This window comes from Orycteropus afer, unplaced genomic scaffold, assembly GCF_000298275.1.
Source record: "Orycteropus afer afer isolate SDZICR_OR568_19922 unplaced genomic scaffold, OryAfe1.0 scaffold00150, whole genome shotgun sequence".
Lineage (NCBI taxonomy): Eukaryota > Metazoa > Chordata > Mammalia > Tubulidentata > Orycteropodidae > Orycteropus > Orycteropus afer.
In genome coordinates this window covers 166020-184348 of record NW_006921737.1, presented here as the reverse complement: position 1 = coordinate 184348, position 18329 = coordinate 166020, and the positions used below count along the sequence as shown (strand labels likewise).

Genomic DNA, 18329 nt, shown 5'->3' with positions numbered 1-18329 from the left:
GGGAAGAAGAGGCGCCACTCGCCCAGGGAGGGGCCTCTGATAGGCCAGTAGGCAAGGGTGGAGGACTCCTCATGCTGGTCAGGGCTCCCCAGACACCCCGGCTCCCGATGCCACCTGGCCCACGGCTGCGTAGGCAGGGGGCGAGCGCGCCCCTCCCCCGTCCCACCCGGATCCTTGCCCTCCACACCCTATCAGGCAGCACGCACCTACTCCTGTACGGGTGCAGTCCCCGGGCGATGTAGTTAGGCTTGGAGCCCCAGCACGGCGCGCTCCGATGCCGTCATCGGGACCCCCACCCCCCCTAAAACATCCCGCCCCTCACCCGCAACTCCGCCCGCCTTGGCGCTTGAAGGACGAGGCGCAAGCCAGGCGACGCCAGGCAGTCAGCCTGCTGGCAGAGAGGGGCGGAGCCGGGGCGGGGCCTAGCCTAGGGGCGGGGCCAACACGTCCACCTTTTCCCAGGGGCTGTGTTGGATCTCGGCCGTCGCGCGCTGGTCCCAACGCAACACTGGCAAAGTTCTGATACAGAGACAAATGAGGCCAGTCTGGTTTTTCGAAATCTCACAGTTCTAACAAGTTAGAAGTTGAAAACTAACTAGGGGCTTTTCCCGCTCTGTTGTTATGTTGTTGTTGTTATGTGCCGTCGAGTCAAACCCGACTCATAGCGACCCCTCCTTGGGCTTCCGAGGCAGTATCACTACGGAAGTAGGATTGCCCAACCTTCCTTCCGAGGAGTGGCTGGTGGGTTTGAACCGCCAGCCGTCTGGTTAGCAGGCAAATGTCTTAGCCACTATGCTACCAGAGCTCCCTTCCCGCTCTGTAGGAAGAGTGAATTTTCTAACCCTGAGAAGCTGAATAACAGTGCACTAGAGAGAAACTGTACTATTCGTTGGTTCATTCATTCTTCCTTCATGCATAGACGTTCCCCCATCCCCACCTCCCAATGCTGCCTCTCTACCTCGCTCCCTGTTGTTGTTGTTATGTGCCATCAAGTCGGCCCTGACTCATAGCGACCCCTCCTTGGGTTGCCGAGGCATGATTACTAGGAAGTAGGTTGCCCAACCTTCCTTCTGAGGAGTGGCTGGTGGGTTTGAACCGCCAGGCTTCTAGTTAGCAGTCAAGTGCCTTAGGCACTATGCTACCAGAGCTCCTCCCTCACTCCCTACGCACCCTCAAAGCACAGCTAAGGTCTAGGCACATGGAAGCCTCCACCCCTACCCTTCTCCCCCTTTAATGGTCTGATTTCACCACCCCTTTTAAGGTTGATAGGAACTCTGATGGCGTAGTGCCTAAGGCACTTGACTGCTAACCAGAAGGCTGGCGGTTCAAACCCACCAGCCACTCCTCAGAAGGAAGATTGGGCAATCTACTTCTGTAGAAATTGTTGTTGTTGTTATGTGCCGTGGAGTCGGACCTGACTCATAGCGACCCCTCCTTGGGTTTCCAAGGCAGTGTCACTACAGAAGCCCAATCTTCATACCGCCTCGGAAACCCAAGACGAGGTGGCTATGAGTCGAATGGACTCCACGGCAGTAAATTTGTTTGTTTGTTTTTTAAGTGAGTATAGCCCTTTCTGTGAGTTCTGTGAGTCATTCTATTGAGTTATAAGAGCTAACAAGGGCTGTGATGGCCAGTGGTACCTGGTGTCTGTCTATGTGGCAGTTGATTAGAACGATGGTGTCCTAACTTGTGAGGACTCAGCTTTGAGTAGCTGGTTGGCTAAAGAGAGCAGTGCAGGAAGTAATTTTGTAAAGACCTAACTCTGGGTGGTTAGGGTCAGAAAGAGATAAAACATCATGTGGGTGGCTGGGGTCAGAGATGGAGAAGTGGGAAAGCGGGGGATGTGAACTACTTTCACATTTAGGGGATCAGCCTTTTGTCTATGATTATTAATACACTGTAAATACATGCCAATTTAAAAAAATAAACAAACAGCACAGAAGTACAGAAGAAACAGGTAAGCACAGTACATTTTTTGGGGGGTACCACACAATTCTGTTCACAGTTCAGGGTCCCTTCTTCTCCCATTTCTATTTTCCACTCCTAGTCTCTACCTTCCCCCTCCCCAAAATGGAAATGTCCATCTTCCCAGATTAAAAAAGACTCACATTTTCTCACTTTTCTGAAATTGAGTTGTACTTTACATTGTCAAGGGAAACTTCACCCCCATAGAGGCAGAAGTGATATGGGGCTGTCCACACACAGCCTTAAGGAAATAGTCTTCATCTTTGTGACCTCTGATGGATTGTATGTATCGGGAACATCATGCATGGTTGGATTTTAATTAAAATCTGAAAACATATTTGTCATTTAAAATGTCTTTAGAAAAATTGAACTCTAATGTAGTCATGAAATTTAACTTATTATGTATACAGAAGATTGCCTGTCATAGAAAAATAATATAACTGAAAGCCATATCGCTCTGGATAAATCTGTGTTGGGAAAGCCTTAGCCTCAAGTAACAGAAAACGCAACTTGAAGTGACTTGAACAATAAGGCCATTTGCTATCTCACTAACAGGGAGACCTCTGGTAGCTTAGTGCCTAAGGTATTTGACTGCTAACCAGAAAGCTGGCAGTTCAAACCTCAGGAAGGTTGGGCAATCTACTTCTGTAGTGATACCGCCTCAGAAACCCAAGGAGGGGTCGCTACAAGCCAGGTCCGACTGGAGGCACATAACAACAACAAACAGGGGGACCAGAGCGAGGAGGGCTCTGGGGCAGGTTGAGTCAGTGGCAACATTACCAAGGATCCTGGCCTATCCATCTCTCCCCTCTGCCTTTCTTGGTGTTGTCAGAACCATCACCTTCAGACACAAAACCACCAGAGGAGGAAGACAGCTTTGTGACATGTAGCACTCTCTTTAGATCAAGGAAAACTCTTCCTTTGAACCCTACCAGTGGTTTTCCATCACATCTCATATTACCACACAACTCAGGCCTGTTCATGCCAGAACTAATCATTGGCAAAGGGAAGGAATAGTTGTGACTGGGCAATGTAAGATGTTAACAGTAGGGGGAACTGGGTGAGGGGCATATGAGAGCTTATGAGATAGTTGTACTATCTGCAACTTTTCTGTAAATCTAAAGTAATTTTTAAAACTTTGGGTTGGATATTTTAGAAGGAGCCACTTTTGCCCTATCCTTGTAGGCCCAACATGCACATTATTTGTTACTAAAATTACTGGAAGTCTTAGCTGGAGCACTATTTTGGAAATGATTGAAAATTAATGCTCCTTCAACATTCAAACCAAACCAAACTAGTTGTCATTAAGTCAATTCCAATTCATGGTGCCCCCTTGTGTTTCACAGTGCTACTACACTCCACAGGGTTCTCAATGGCTGGTTTTTCAGAAGTAGATCACCAGGCCTTTCTTCTGAGGCACCTCTGGATGGACTCAAACTACCAACTATTGGTTAGTAGTCAAGTGCCTAAACCATTACCAATACCCAGGGAGAAGAAAGTGGTAAGTAATTGGATAGATAATTGTGGTGCAGTGAATTACTTGGTATGGCTTTTTTAGCCATGGTTTTTGTAAGTCCCACCAGATTACTGGGTAAAAAACAAAAAATCCAAACTCACTGACATCTCGTCAGATCCAACTCACAGCGACCCCTCCTTGGGTTTCTGAGGCAGTATCTATACTGAAGTAGATTGCCCAGTCTTCCTTCTGAGGAGTGGCTGGTGGGTTTGAACCACTAGCCTTATGGTTAGCAGTCAAAAGGTTTAGGAGCTCTGATGGCGTAATGCCTAAGGCATTTGACTGCTAACCAGAAGGCTGGCAGTTCAAACCCACCAGCCACTCCTCAGCAGGAAGATTGGGCAATCTATTTCCATAGTGATACCGCCTCAGAAACCCAAGGAGAGGTCACTGTTGAGTCAGGATCAACTCGACGACAGTGAGTTTACTTCCCTAATAAACCCTATAATTGTAAGTATTATCTGTGAGTTCTGCATGGCCATTGCAAGGAATTATCAAACTCAGTAGAGAAGTAGTGAGTGCTGTGGAAGGGACAGTTGGTGTCAGAATTGGTGAAAAGGTTTGGAGGGTGGCGGCACATTTGTCCTCATAGGAATATGCCTTGGACTGCTGATGGTGAAGTTAGAGGATGTCAGAAGATGCCACCTCTTTGTCCTTATTGAAGTAATTGTATGTTATTTTCTGCTAGGGAAAAATTTTTTTACATTTAATATAATGGTTCTTTTTCTATCTCCAAAAGCTGTGACTGAGTTGGAGTTGCATTTTGTAAACTGGAATAAAAGGGACAGCATATTTCTCTGCAGAGGAACACTTGGCATTCCAAAGTGAAGCACATGCTGTGGAGGTTTCCCCAAAGTTCAGAGCTATGAAAGATAGTGTGGACATGCTTTCATATCCACAGGGCCAATAAGGCTCCTCAAAGAGATCCTTCCAGAACTGAGAAAAGTCCCACATCCAGCCTAGAGCAGGATGCAAACATCTACCATTTAGAGGAGTTGCTTTGCTCTCATTTCTGGCCAACAAGTGTTCAGAAATACTGATGCCAGGCTCAGGGTGTATATATATATATATATATATATATGGATTATATATAATCCCTTGCTACATAATCAAGGGATTTTTAGTGATGAAAGAGACTTGTATGACTTAAACTGTTTATATTCTGGGCTGTCCTATTCCATATACTGTCCTTCTCCACCCTGGCTAAGATCTAAGGCAAAGTGAGGCATGTGGGCCAGGCTAGCAGGTGTGTTTGCTGCAGCCTTGTCGAGGCCTCAGCTCCCCTGGGCTGCTGAGAGGTCAGCATCTCTGCCTACTGGGGTATGGCTGAGCAAGAAGAGCCCAGGATACAATGGAGAGGACATCCAGGAGTATAGAGTCCTGGGAGGAAAGCACTGTGAGTAGGAGAGGTCCAGGACACCCGGGCATTTCTGCACACCCAGGCCTGAAGTCATGGGCTCAAGGAAGTCCCTAGGTGGCACAGTTTGCACTCAACTGCTAACCTAATAGTTGCCAGTTTGAACTCACCCAGTAGCACCATGGAAGAAGAGGCCTGGCAATCTGCTTCTGTGAAGATTACAGCCAAGAAAACCCTATGGAGCAGTTCTACTCTGTAACTCATTGGGGTCACCATGAGTTGGAATTGGCTCTACAGCAACTAACAACAAATGGACTTATAATGGTAGCATAGTTATTGGTGTACATTTCTGCAGCTGTAAATAAAATAACAATACATATAGAATTTGGTTTAGAAGGCTGCTTAGCATTATCTTTCAACATTTTAAATGTATATAGTCTATCACTCAGCATGTCACGGATAAACAAACAAACCAAACCAAACCCACTGCCACTGAGTAGATTCCAACTCATAATGACCCCACTGGGTTTCCAAAGCTATAAATCTTTATGGAAGTAGATTGCCTCATCTTCCTCCCATGGAGCAGCCAGTGGAATTGAACCACTGACCTTCTGGTTAGCAGCCAAATGCCTTATCCACTAAGGCACAAGAGCTCCTGTCATGGTTACAAGTTACAAATTTACCCTACACATGTACATAAAGACATTTTTTATAAGAACATTTATTGTAGCACTGTTTGCAGTAGCGTAAACAAGCTAAAAGTCCATCATTAGGGAACTGGCTAAATCAGTTAGGGCACATTCATATTATGAAGCACTTAGTATGTGGCCATTAAAAAGAACAAGGATTTATATGGACTGATACAAAAAGATCTCTAAGGCATATTTAAGTGAAAAAAGCAGATGAGTATAACATGCTACAGCTTGTGTAAACAAAGACAATATGTGCTCGTACATGCATAGCCTGTATCTGGAAGGACACACAAGAAACTGATTCTATGGTTGCTTCTTTAGCGTACTGGGGGGAACTGGGAAACTCCTTTTGCGATGTTTGAATTTTAAAACTGTATTTATGCATCTCATAGGTTTCACATATCTTAACACTTTGGGCCTGGAGTGGGGAGGCAGTTGTGGTTCTGTGGTAGAATTCTCACATGACACCTGTTTTTGATTTCCAGCCAATGCACCTCATGGGCAAACACCACCCTCTCTGTCAATGAAGGCTTGCATGTTCCTATGGTGCTGAACAGGTTTCAGTGGAGCTTCCAGATTAATAAAGACTAGAAAGAAAGGTCTGGTGATCTACTTCTGAAAAACGGCCAATGAAAACCCTTAGGACCCTAACGGTCTAATCTCATTGTGCATGAGTTGGGGGCCAATTTGAGACAAATAACAACAACATTAAAAAAAAAAAAACAAGAGTTGGAATGAACTGTGGTTATAGAGTAGATATATAGTCTATAGGATGAGAGGGCACCACTGTCATCCCAACAGCATCTGGGGGTGCCAGTATCCAACAGGCAGATGGAAGGGTGAAGATGCAGGTGGAAGGCAGTAAGGATGCAGGCAGCATCAAAGGAATGAAACTTGGAGTTTGGAGACTCCTGTTTTGAACAAGTCAACGCTCTCTTGGACATATACTTTCTATTTATTCATTAGAGAAAATAGCCCTGGTGCACTGGGTGGAGGTCACGCTGGGTCTCCCGCTGAGGAAGCTCAGCGGTTTGCGCCGCGGATTCAGCTCTTCTTCCGCAGATGGCTGTACTGCGCCCGGCCCAGGATGGGCTCCATGACGCTGGGCCGGAAGAAGCTGTCGCTGACCCTGCGCGTGGGCTTCTCGCGGGGCACTGTCGGGAAACTTGGGCGCGGCCCGGCTGCGCTCTCCAGCTTGTCGTCCACACCCGAGCAAGCGGACACACTCAGGCCCCGTGTGGTGCGCAGGCTGCCGCGAGGCTGAGCCGGGCGCGTCTGGGACTCTGGGCCGGTGGCTGGAGTCCCGGAGCCCCGGCGCTCGTCCTCGTCCGGTGGGTTGTCGATGTCCCGGAATTCGCTCTCTGGCTCCATAAGCGACAACCTGGGAAGCTGAGGACCCGGCCGCCGCCGCGTTAAGGCCTCGGATGACTTTCGTTCCTATGCCTCCGACCCGCCACTCCCTTGGGTCCCTCTCTGTCATCTCTCTCAGGCCCACCATAGGGTAGGCTGGGGTGTGAGACAGGGGCCTCCAGGTGGGTCGGGGCGCTCTCAGGGTCTCCACAAGCCAGATCCCACAGGCAAGACAAGCTAAGCTTCAGCCAACGTTTCTGGATTCCTAGGGCCTTTTTCAAGGAGCTCTGGTGGTGTAGTGTAAAGTATTTGGCTGATGACCAAAAGGTGGGTGGTTTGAACCCACAGATAAGGCAGTCTGCTTCTATAATTTAGTCTTGGAAATGCAGTGGGGGTTGCTATGAGTCAGAATTGACTAGATGGCAGTGAGTTTGGTTTGGTTTGGAGGACCTTTTTCAGAGGGACCTTCAATTGGGGACAGTGGCTCTTTCTCCCATACCTGGGGCCAGAGTTACAGGCTGAGCACAGCAGAACACTGCTAAGGCCATGGCAGGGTATCCGTTCCTCAACCTGTTTTGGGGCTCTCTGCTCAGAGTGAACAGACTGACTGCCCAAGACCACTGGCATGCCTCCTGGTGGGAGGAAGTGGAGAGTAAGTAACTGACCAACTCAGTCACACACACCCCAGCTCTACCAGAGTCTCTTGTCTTGATCAACCCTCCTAGAGTCTGTAAGACCTAGGGCTTGCTCTGGGAAGGAGCCCAAAGGCTCCCTAAGAGATGGTATGGGCATCCTTTGGGTTTTTCTGTTGGGGATAGAATTGGGATGGTACAGCTACTGTCCCCTGGGACTTCTGGCTCACCTCTCAGCATTCCCTGGAAGCCTCCCTCCAACCTCTTCCCAGGAAGCAGCATGCAAACTGAGACACTGAGGACCCTCAGGCTGATGGCAGGAGACTTCTCCACCAGCAGGTGGGGAGAAGAAGGGGGAATAACCCCTGGGAGAAGCCTTGGGCTTCTATACTCTTGGTGCTGGGAGAGGCCTCAGACACAGTGAAGGCCACAGCATGTCGGAGTGTTTCTGAGTCACTGAAAATTGTAGGAGGGTCTTCAAGGGGGCTAGGGAAAGGATGGGGACTACAGTCCCTTTAGCCAAATTTACTTTATCTTTTCCCATCCAGTACCAAGGGGAAGGGATAGTTAGCCCGGGGTGGGACTCACCGGCACATAGGTCACCACCGTGTCCACCACGTTGTCAGTAACGCCCTTCAGGGCATCTGACAGGGACATGGCCCTCCCCTTGGTTGAGGAGACAACACGAGCAGGTGTGAGGTGCAGCAACCTCCCTGCCATGCTTATCACAGTGGCAGGTGCCCACGTCACGGCCGAGATGGTGCTCTGGAGGGCCATCTGCATGGTGTGTGCCACATTGCCCAGGAGGCCTTTTGGGCTAGGCAGGGCTGCCACCTGGGGGCAGAGCAGGGTCAGCACCTCCTGCAGCAACTCCCAGGCCCCCTGCCCCAACTACCATCCCCAGAGCTATGGGGGAAAGAATGTGGACCTCAAATTGAAAAAACTGGACCCCTGTAGGCCTGACTAGCTATGTGGCCTTGGGCAAGTTACTTTCCCTCTCCAAACCTCAGTTTCTTTATCTACAAAACAGGGACAGTAATTTCTGCTCTGCCTATCTTATAGGGCTGTTCAAGGCTCAACTGGGAGAATGACATGGAAGTGCTTTGTTAGCTAGATGCCTGTGGTGGGGTGAAGAGTACTGCACCCATGCACCATGTCCTTGGGTCAGAGATTCTTGCTTCACCTTGTGCCTCTGCTTCTCACCCCCACCCCCACCACGGGATGTGGGACCTCTAGGCTCCTGCATTCTCCACTCAGCTCCTGCTGTCTCTCTCACCTTATTGAGCTTCTCTTCAGTCTCCTCTTCTTCCACTTCCTGCTCCTCCTCCTCTGTCTCCTCCCCCTCTGTGTCTGTCTGGTCATTGTGGTCCTCCTCCCGGGTGGCAGTAAGGTTGTGCAGCCAGGGCACCCGTACTTCACTCTTCCGTCGGGACACTACCTGCATGGCTACTGATGTACCCCACTGGGCCAGGCTGCTCTGAGGGTGGGAAGGACCATTAGCTTCATAGCCCCTGCAGAAGGCAGGCAGCCCCAGTGGCCAAAGCTCCTCGCTCCAGGGCCTGGGCTGGAGAGGAGCAAAGCCTGGACCCAGTGGACTTTTCTTAAACTTTTCATTGAGTGAGAACTTAAATATACCAGAGTGTGCACATCTTTAGTGTACAGCTCCATGATTTTTTACAAATGCACACCTGTGAAGTGACCACCCAGATCAAGATATAGACTGTTTCTAACACCCAGAAGATTCCCTGTGCCCCCACCCAGTCAATAACCCCCCCAAAAGGTGACCAGAATTCTGACCTCTATAGCCATGGATTAGTATTGGGTATTTTTGAACTTTGTATACATGGAATCATACAACATAGATTTTTTCATAAATAGTTTCTTTTGTTCAACATTATGTTGTAAGATTCACCCATGTGTTGCATATAGAAGTAGTTGCTTCTTTTCCATTGCTGTGTAATATTCCACTGCATGGTTATGCTACTATTCATTTATCCATTTTATTGTTAATGGACATTTGTGCTGTTTGTAGGTCTTGGCTACATAAAGGTGACGTTTGCCTTTTTTCCTACTTGTCTTTTGGGGGACATAAGTGTTTGTTTTTATTGAGTTTACATCAAGGAGTGGGATTGCTGGGTTACACTGTATATGTATGTTTAGCTTTAGCAGATATCCCTCCCAGATCTTTAAAGGTAAAAAAAAAAAATCAAGTGTCCCCATGGGAGGAAATTGACCTGAGCAAATAGGCTGCTGTTCCTGGAGGCACAGCTTGGGTCATTCAACACCTCTAGGTACCCCCACAAACAAGGCCTCTGTGTGATACAACTTTAGGAGCCCCCATTATACGCTATGTGGATGGTGCCTCCTGAGGTTATGTCACACAGTGGACTCTACCCACCATGGGACAGGGTAGGGCATGATGTTAGTCTTGGCTTCCACTGGTAAATGATCCTCTGTGCTGGCCAAAAATAAAGGAATAGAGGACAGAGGGAAACTACTAGTCCTGCTTCCCTAGTGGAGCCAAGCACCTGCACATAGTATGTTCCCAAGCTATACTTGAATGAATGATCCAAGCTTGATGATGCTTTTAAAAATATCATCCAAATGATGGCTGAAAAGCAGTCACCTTGTTTGCCAAATTTTTATGTTGTCTTTATTTCCTTTTTTTGGACTTAGTTTCTTAAAAAAGCTCCTTGTGAAACACACCCAGCCGATCTCTGCTAAAGTACATAGAGAAGTGGGGGCAGGCATGGGGAGTTAACCCTGCCTGGGCCTAGAAAAGGCAGCTTTACCTTGGATGAAATGGGGATAGAATTTAGAAGACTCTGGAGGGAAAATCAGAAAGCTGGGGGAAGTCAGGGACACGAGCCCAGGTGGTGCACTCTCCCCGACATGATGGGTTTTTTGCTGTTTATTTAAGGGTGACACTCCTTAGTTATACCTGAAGAGCAACAGCAGATGAGTTGCTGCTTCCACGTAAGTTAAGCAACCACAGTGAGAGACCTACTTGGGGGCATGTAAACTAGGGAAGTGGGCATTCTATCTGGCAAGGTAAACCTGTCTAAGCTCTTGCCCTGTCCTTTCTCTTCCCCTGTAGCCTAGGGGATGAGCCTTGCACTGCATTTTTTTTTTTTTTTAATTGCTATTTGAGTGAAAGTTGACAGAGCAAATTCATTTTCCATACAGCATTTCACATATACTTTGTCTCATGACATTGACTGCAATTTCCCACAGTGCAACAGCTCTCTTCCCACTTCGTCACAGATACCTCTTCCCTGTCCTTCCCTCCCATGTACTCCTGCCAGCCCTGCAGCTGCCTCCGTGTGCATACACTGCCCTTCTATTCTCCTATAATCTCCTCCACTCCCTCTTAAGGCCTCTTGTCTTTAGACCTAAACTCCCAGCCCATATTGGCAGAGAGAACATTTCCAGTGCAGGAGAGGGAGCTGAGTCAGGATGGTAGGGATCAGGAGACAGAAGCTGTCCACAGGACCACCAGGGGGTCAGACAGAGCTCAGAGCCAATACTCACCAGGGGTGCCACACCAGGGATCCACATGGCTGCAGCGTGGCCCTGCTTCAGTGCCCAGGCTGTGGTCTGGAAGGTGTGCTGAGAGAGGGTATTGGCCAGGACCCCAACCCTGTTCAGGAGGCTTGGCTTGCCCTTGGGAGGCTGCTTCTGGGCCTGCTGGTGTCCAGGACCAGGGGCTGGGTAGGGGTTTGAGGGAAAGAAGGGACAACAGATCAAAGAGGGGCTAGGGAAATCTGGGTTGTATCTAGAACTGGAAAGCAGGACCCTAATTCACCACAAACCCACCAGTGATTGAGCAGCTCATTTTCCCCACTTAGAGATGGGAGGAAGGGGCTAAATGATTATGGATCCATCTGAAAACCCCATTGGGTTTTCCCTATTCCAGAGCCCAGAGCTGTGGCCGGGTGAGCACTTGCTGCCTCCTGTGATTCCAAGGCAGTCTGGGTGGCCAACTCACTCCCTCAGGGTCGGTCTCTCTGCCCTGACCCCTCAATAGTAAGTACCTGACTCTTCCTTGGCTGGAGGAAGGAGGAACTCTACCATCTTTTCAATGCCACCCAGGGCCAAGTCAGCCCCTCCAGAGGCCAGCCGGCCAGCTTTGGTGTGGGCAGCAAATTCAGCTGTGTCTTTGGCCACTCCCCAGGCAAGCTCGCAGCCAGCAAGAGCAGCCCCCAGGACTTTGTCTGAAGTGCTTGCGATGGGTGCACTGATGCTGTTCCTGGCACTTCGAAGGCGGGTGGAGATGGTATCCTTCAGCTCAGAGGCGATCTGGGGGGTGGAGGGTCAGGCATATTGGTCTTGCAGGCCCTAGGAGAGCTGCCCTTCAGGATCTCAGGCCCTGAGCCCAGTTTCCAAGAAGGCCTCATTCATCTTGTGAGGATAACTCCAAAGGCTACCTCCTTGATGATGTCTGTCCTGACCCTCATGCACACAGGCATCTCCTCTTCCAAATTCCTGTAGTGTATCCCATCCTTCCCTCAGAACACAAGACTATATGCCCATCATATTTGTATTGATTTATGGAGGCCCTGGAGTCCTGATGATGCAGTGATTAAGCACTCTACTGCTAGCCAAAAGGTTGACAATTTGAACCCACCAGCTGCTCTGCAGGAGAAAGATATGGCAGTCTGCTTCCATAAAGATTTACAGCCTTGGACATTCTATGGGGTGTTCTACTCTGTCCTATAGTGTTGCTGAGTTGGAATCAGCTCAACAGCAAGGGTTTAGTTTTTTTGGTATGGATGCATTTTACTTTCCTATAAGTTCTGCAGGAACTCTGGTAGCATAGTGCCTAAGGCATCTGACTGCTAACCAGAAGGCTGGAGGTTCAAACCCACTAACCACTTCTCCGAAGGAAGGCTGGGCAATCTCCTTCCTTAGTGATAACTGCCTCAGAAACCCAAGGAGGGATCACTATGAGTTGGGGCCGACTTGATGGCACATAACAACATAAGTTCTGCAACCCTATGGGCCACTTATACTCTGTCCTATAGGGTCACTATGAGTCACAACAGACTCAATTGGTTTACTTTTGGTATAACTTCTGCATTAAAATAATGTACTTGTCTTTCTCTCTTATTAGTCTGGGAGCTCCTATGTGACAAAGAAATTGTCTTTTGTCTGGGAAAATGGGAAGTGAAGTGCACAGGCCTTTGGAGCCAAGTAGACCTGTACTTGTGTGGCTTCTACTTAAGGCTGTATAGCCAGTCACTAGGTTTCTCCTCTGTGAAATGGGGATCACCACCCCTATCCCAGAGGGTTGATTAAGAGCATAAAATGAGAGGTTCTATAAGTTGCATGTGATAGCACCTGGCATAGGGCAGGCCTCAGTGAATGTTGTGGGAGTGTAGGTAGTCAGTGAGATGGATGGGGCAGGGACTGACACTTACTCTTCCAAACACCTAGCATGGGCCTGCATCCATGGCAACTACTCACTAAATATATACCCAGTTGAAGTGACAGTCTCAATCCATAAAGGGTTTATCCTGGGGATCCTGACAAGTGTGGCCCATGACCTTAAAGGGCTGTAGTCACCCAGCAGTCCAATGGAAGCCCACAGAGCCCCAGATACCAGGGATGAGTACTGGGAGGCAGTGGGACCAACCCCATGCTCCTGTTTAGGTTTCCTCTAGGGTTGTGCCTACTGATCCCAGAAACCCTGTCTTTATTTGGCTCTGCAGGAAGAAGCTCATCCTGTGACCCTGAGGGCAGGCAGCCTCCTCCAGTCTTTCCGGGCATTTGTCAGAGCAAAGAAAGTGGAGTCATGCTCCCACCCCCTCCTCCCCTGAGCGGGGCTGAAGAGAAGGCAGTGACAGCACAGTGTAGGGGAGGGGGACAAGAAGGAAGGGGCTTACCTTTTCAGGAGGGTACTGGAGGGCAGGGATCTTTTCCTCCAAGTGGTCCAGGCCTCGGCAGGCCAGCTCATTGGCTGCTATGACTTAAAAGCAAAGGGCCATGTTGGAGTGAGTCCTGCACACAACTATGAAAACTTCACAGTACCTTCTGGGCCAAGGAAGGGACCTTGCAGCCCTCAAATCCCCATGCCCTGCTGCCTCCAAAGCATCTTTGAACCTGAGGCCTTTTGCCATCTTTATTCCCCATTCACTGTGACTCCTTGAGACCAGGGCCAGATTTTTCCATCATGTAGGAACTCTGGAGGCAGTCACACCTGCACTCAAAGCCAAGCACCCACACTGCAGTGTATGGTTTCCAGCAAGTCACAGCCTGGCAGAGCCTCAAGTTCCTCAGTGGTAACATGGATAATGGTGCCTACTTTGCAGGCTTGTTGTTAGAAGGAAGAGATGGAAATTGTGTAAATTACCAACAGATACTGGTCTCTCTCATTCTCCCTCTCCTCTGGCTCTAGGGTTCTGGATGGACACTAGGTCATTCTTCTTCTCCTCTGGCTCTAGGGTTCTGGGTGGGCATTAGGGAGAAGGAGAATGGAGGTGTGAGTGTGGGAGGTGGGGGCAGTAGGGCCCTGGGATTGGACCTTATTGAGGCCAGGCCTGGGCTTTACATCTGGGGGTGACAAACTCCCAGTCACAGCTTGTCCAGGCCCTAGAACTGAGGTGATACCGCCTCAGGAACCCAAGGAGGGGTCGCTATGAGTAGGATCCGACTTGATGGCAGTGAGTTTGGTGGAGTTTTTCTGCTAGTTGCTGCTGCTGCTGCTGCTGCTGCACCACCAGCAGCAGCATTTGGCTTAAACAGGCTCATAGACTGGAGATTCCCACTGGGATCCCACTCATACATCTCTGCTCACTCTTTCCCTCTGTCAATTCTTTGCTCATTATTACCATGCTAGGAAAATGCCAGCTGAGCTACAGATGCCTTAAAAGACCATGTAAATAGCCAGATGGGCAGGTACATAGGCAGACACACAAGCAAGTTCTCAGGAGATCAGACAGACCAGCAAGCAGGAGTGAGCATCAGTGAACAAGCAGGCAGCCAGCCAAGTATCACACAGACTCACACTGAGTGGACAGCCTGCGGACCACAGGCTCCATGCTCCAGGCAGCCAAGTTGCTGGCGCCTTGCACGCCCTTCTCGTAGGCATTGCACACAGAGGCCACCAGGGGGTGGGCTTCCTTGGTGCTGGTGTAGGTCTTGTGGAAACATTCACAGGTACCACTCACCACAGGCAGCTGCAGGACCCTCTGTAAAACATTCTCCTGTTCCTGGCATGGAAGGAAGGAAGGGAGAAATCATCTCATCTCCCTCTTCCCCACCCAAAAGGGCAGCCCCATGTTCACAGAATCCATTGGTGAGGCTGGGCTGAGTCCAGTGACCTGGGAGGAACCAAGGCCAGAGAGATCTCTGGATGCTCCAATCAAGGCGGGGGGCACCCACAAGGTAAAGAGAGAGCCAGTCTGCCATGCTCTCCTGGCTCAAATCCAGGCTCTCCTGAGCTGAAGAGGCAATCTGTCTTCCGGGCGCCAAGTTAAGCCCCAGCCCACCACAAAGGCTCTAATCCACACACTTAAACATATTGGTAGAGAGCAAGTGTTGACAATGTACCATCCAGAGTTTTAGTCCACCATAGATTGGTGATTCAGGCAATTTAGCTAAACATTTCTCTGGCCTTTCTAGGATACTGCCACCCTGCCTGTGTATGCTGGCCCCACTGCCCAGAATGCTCACCTTTCCTCTCACAGTTCTTTCTGCCTGGTGAAATGCCATTCCCTGAGGACACAAGTTAACCATGACTTCCCCTATGGGGGCTTTCTGACTCTCCGTCACAGCCACCACTTCCTTTCCTGAGCTGTCTCTACATTTGTCACACTCTGCTGTGATTATGTGTGTACTTGTCTGACTCTTCCAGTTGACTGGTGTACTTTAGGCACACTCTGAGTCCTTGTCGTCTCTGTATTCCCAATGCCTAGCATAAAGCCTGGCACAGTAATGTAGGTGAATACATGCATCACAGTCTGGGGTACTAGAATGTATAAGTTTAGATCTGCCTGACTGCACCAAATCACAGAATCTTAGGCTTTCAGGGGACACTGCAACAAGGATCCTTCCCACGGGTTCTCTGGTAGACTTCTATTTGAATGCCTCATTTGATGGGAGCTCACTCCTCATAGAGTGACCTATACCTCTAGTTGGACAGTTTTGCTAAGCTGAAATCTGCCTCCACCCACTGTTCCACACTCTGACCTTTGGAACAACCCTGTGCTAATCTAGTTCATCATTCATGAGTAGGCACTTCACATATTTCAAGGCCCTTCTCCATGCTAAATAGTTCTAGTTCCTAACTTAGTTGACAAACCATCCTGGTTTGGTGATTCCTCTTCTGGACTCATTGCAGTCAGGTGTCTTCTTAAAAACCTAGTACTCAAACTTGAAGACAGTGCTCTAGGTGTGGTCTAAGGATGTGGATATAATGAGACTCTCATCATTCATTATTAGCATGTTGTGCTCTTATGAATGCATTTTAATTTCAGCAGCAGTCACATAATTAAAATTCAGGCCATCTAGGAATCTTAGTGAAAAAACACTGGTCTTTGAGTAAAAGAATGTGGATTCTAGTCATGCAGAGGGAAACAACATTTTCTAGGTGTTATGCTCTAGACATTGGTCTGGGTGCCTTGAGGACATGACTTCATTTAATTCTAACAGCAACTCTTTTAGGTCAGACTTATCACTACCACTTTGCTGGTGAGGAGACAGACTCAGAGATGGTAAGTGACTTACCCAAGATCACACAGCTAGTAAATGGCTTCCAACTCAGGTTTGAAATCACATGATATCTGGTATTTGCTTCAAAATAATACAAGGTGAGGAGTAGTAGACAGGGTGAGGATGAGGCAGGATTGGCTATGGATTAAAGATAGTTTGGGGCTTGTGAAGGGTACATAGGGATTCATTATGTTCTGTCTACTCTCATGAATGTTCAGAGTTCTTTTCATAAAAAGTAAAAAGAGAAAACTCCTCAGGTCTGACAGAAGCTCAAGACCTCTATGTAGTTTTGAATATGGCACTGCTGTGGAGGAAAGAAGCTAGGCTGTTCTGTTTTTAGGAGCTGAGTTAGCATCAGGGAGACTCATATGTATGTTGTTGTTGTTGTTGTTATATGCCGTCGAGTCGGCCCCGACTCATAGCGACCCCTCCTTGGGTTTCCGAGGAAGTATCACTACGGAAGTAGGATTGCTCAACCTTCCAGACAATATTTTAACTTTTTATCCTGTTGGCAAATTTAAAATCTGAACTAGAAAAAGACTGAATGTAAACAAGAAAATAGTTTTAACATTTTGGAGAGAGCTTCAGAAATTGTTTAGAGAAAGCCAAGGGGGGAAAGAGGTATCCTGGGAAGGGAAGTCTATCTGTTTAGATGCATTTGACCTTTTATGCCTCTCTGTATTCTGTAATTCAATTCACAGCCTAACACAGCATTTTCTAGTGTAAAGATTAGTTAAGGCCTAACTTGGGACAATAGGGGTATTGTGTGAGTTCACAATTTTTAAGTTTCACAAATTACTTGAACTGTGTCAGAATCAGAGAGGCTTTGCCAAGAGGCATTAGGCATACCTAAAAGTGTCAAAAACCAGGCCCAGTCATAGTGAAAACCGGGTCAAAGATACAATACTAGATACATTGAACTCTCAACCCATTCCTACCCACTGCCTGTGCATCATGTAACCGCAGTAGTTGCCATTTATACAGACTACAATTTGAATAATGCCCCTAGGATCATAATAAGGCTCTGTATTAATATAATCAAATATATATTCAGCCTGGGTTGGTGGACAGAGCCCAGGCTTTCAACACGGTTTTTAGAACACAGTAGTTCCCTCCATCTCCATTCTCCTATCACCAGTATTTCGGTTCTTTTTCTCCAAGATGCTTAGTTTTTAATAGTCATCATTTGCTTTTCAGAGCCTCCAAAAGCCCCTTGCAGAAGGTAGTGAGGGTAAGAATAACTAAAACAAGATATGAAAGCTAATGAGCTAGAGAACATAATCTAGACATATCTTGACCTAACCCCCAGAACCTTTCCTTCTTGCTTGCTCCTTCCTCCTCTTTAAATTGTCCATCCCCTTTCTCATATAAGCTCAAGTTACTTACAGGGAGGTCTTCATCCAGCATGGTTGAACTCTTGTTGACTGCCATACCAGCTCTTCAAGCTGCAAAGCAGAGGGTCCCAAGTCCATCAGAAAGCCCACAGGCTTGAGATCCACAGGGACAGTTCCCTACCTCTCATAGCCACCAACTGGGCCCAGGCTGCCTGAGATCTCAATTTCTCTGAATAGAAAACATAGGTTGGAGGGTGAATGTCACAGACAAGAGGTCACTTCTTAAAGTCCCACGTGGTTGAGTTGCTCGACATCCACTTGTTAGGACAGATGTTTCTTGCAAGGGTTCAGGGTAAGAAGTGAAGAATGAAGGTAGCCATAGGAGATAAAAGGCTTTAGAGGAAGTCTTAGGGCTCTTAAATGAGGGTCCAACGGTGATTAAAGTAACAAGTTTCAGCTTTAATAGTTCTGTTGTTGTTTTTAATGAAAAAGCTCTGGTCTAGTTCCTTCTAAGCAAGCATATCTGCTAGTCCTTCCCGCTAAGCTGAACCATGTGAGAAAGTTGTTGTATGCCATTGAGTCAATTCTGGCTCATAGTGACCCTGTAGGGCAGAGTAGAACTGTCCCCATAGATTTTCCATAAATCTTTATGGGAGCAGATCTCCAGGTCTTTTCTCCTGTAGAGTGGCCATTGGGTTTTAACCACCAACTTTTTAGTTAGCATCTGAGCACTTAACCATTGCACCACCAGGGCTCCTCTCTTAAAAGCAG

The 18329-nt window shown here is 48.1% G+C and overlaps 1 protein-coding gene across 1 annotated transcript; it reads right to left on the bottom strand.

The window, feature by feature from the left end:
- Positions 1 to 6574: 6574 nt before the first annotated feature.
- Positions 6575 to 17655, bottom strand: PLIN1 (perilipin 1). Its single transcript, XM_007946087.2, has 8 exons — positions 17611 to 17655; positions 14519 to 14723; positions 13398 to 13480; positions 11547 to 11811; positions 11044 to 11219; positions 8789 to 8989; positions 8101 to 8346; positions 6575 to 6919 (listed from the first exon to the last, which is right to left on the bottom strand). The coding sequence occupies exons 1-8, from the start codon at positions 17653 to 17655 to the stop codon at positions 6575 to 6577; spliced, it is 1566 nt and encodes a 521-aa protein (XP_007944278.1).
- Between the last annotated feature and the right edge of the window lie 674 nt (positions 17656 to 18329).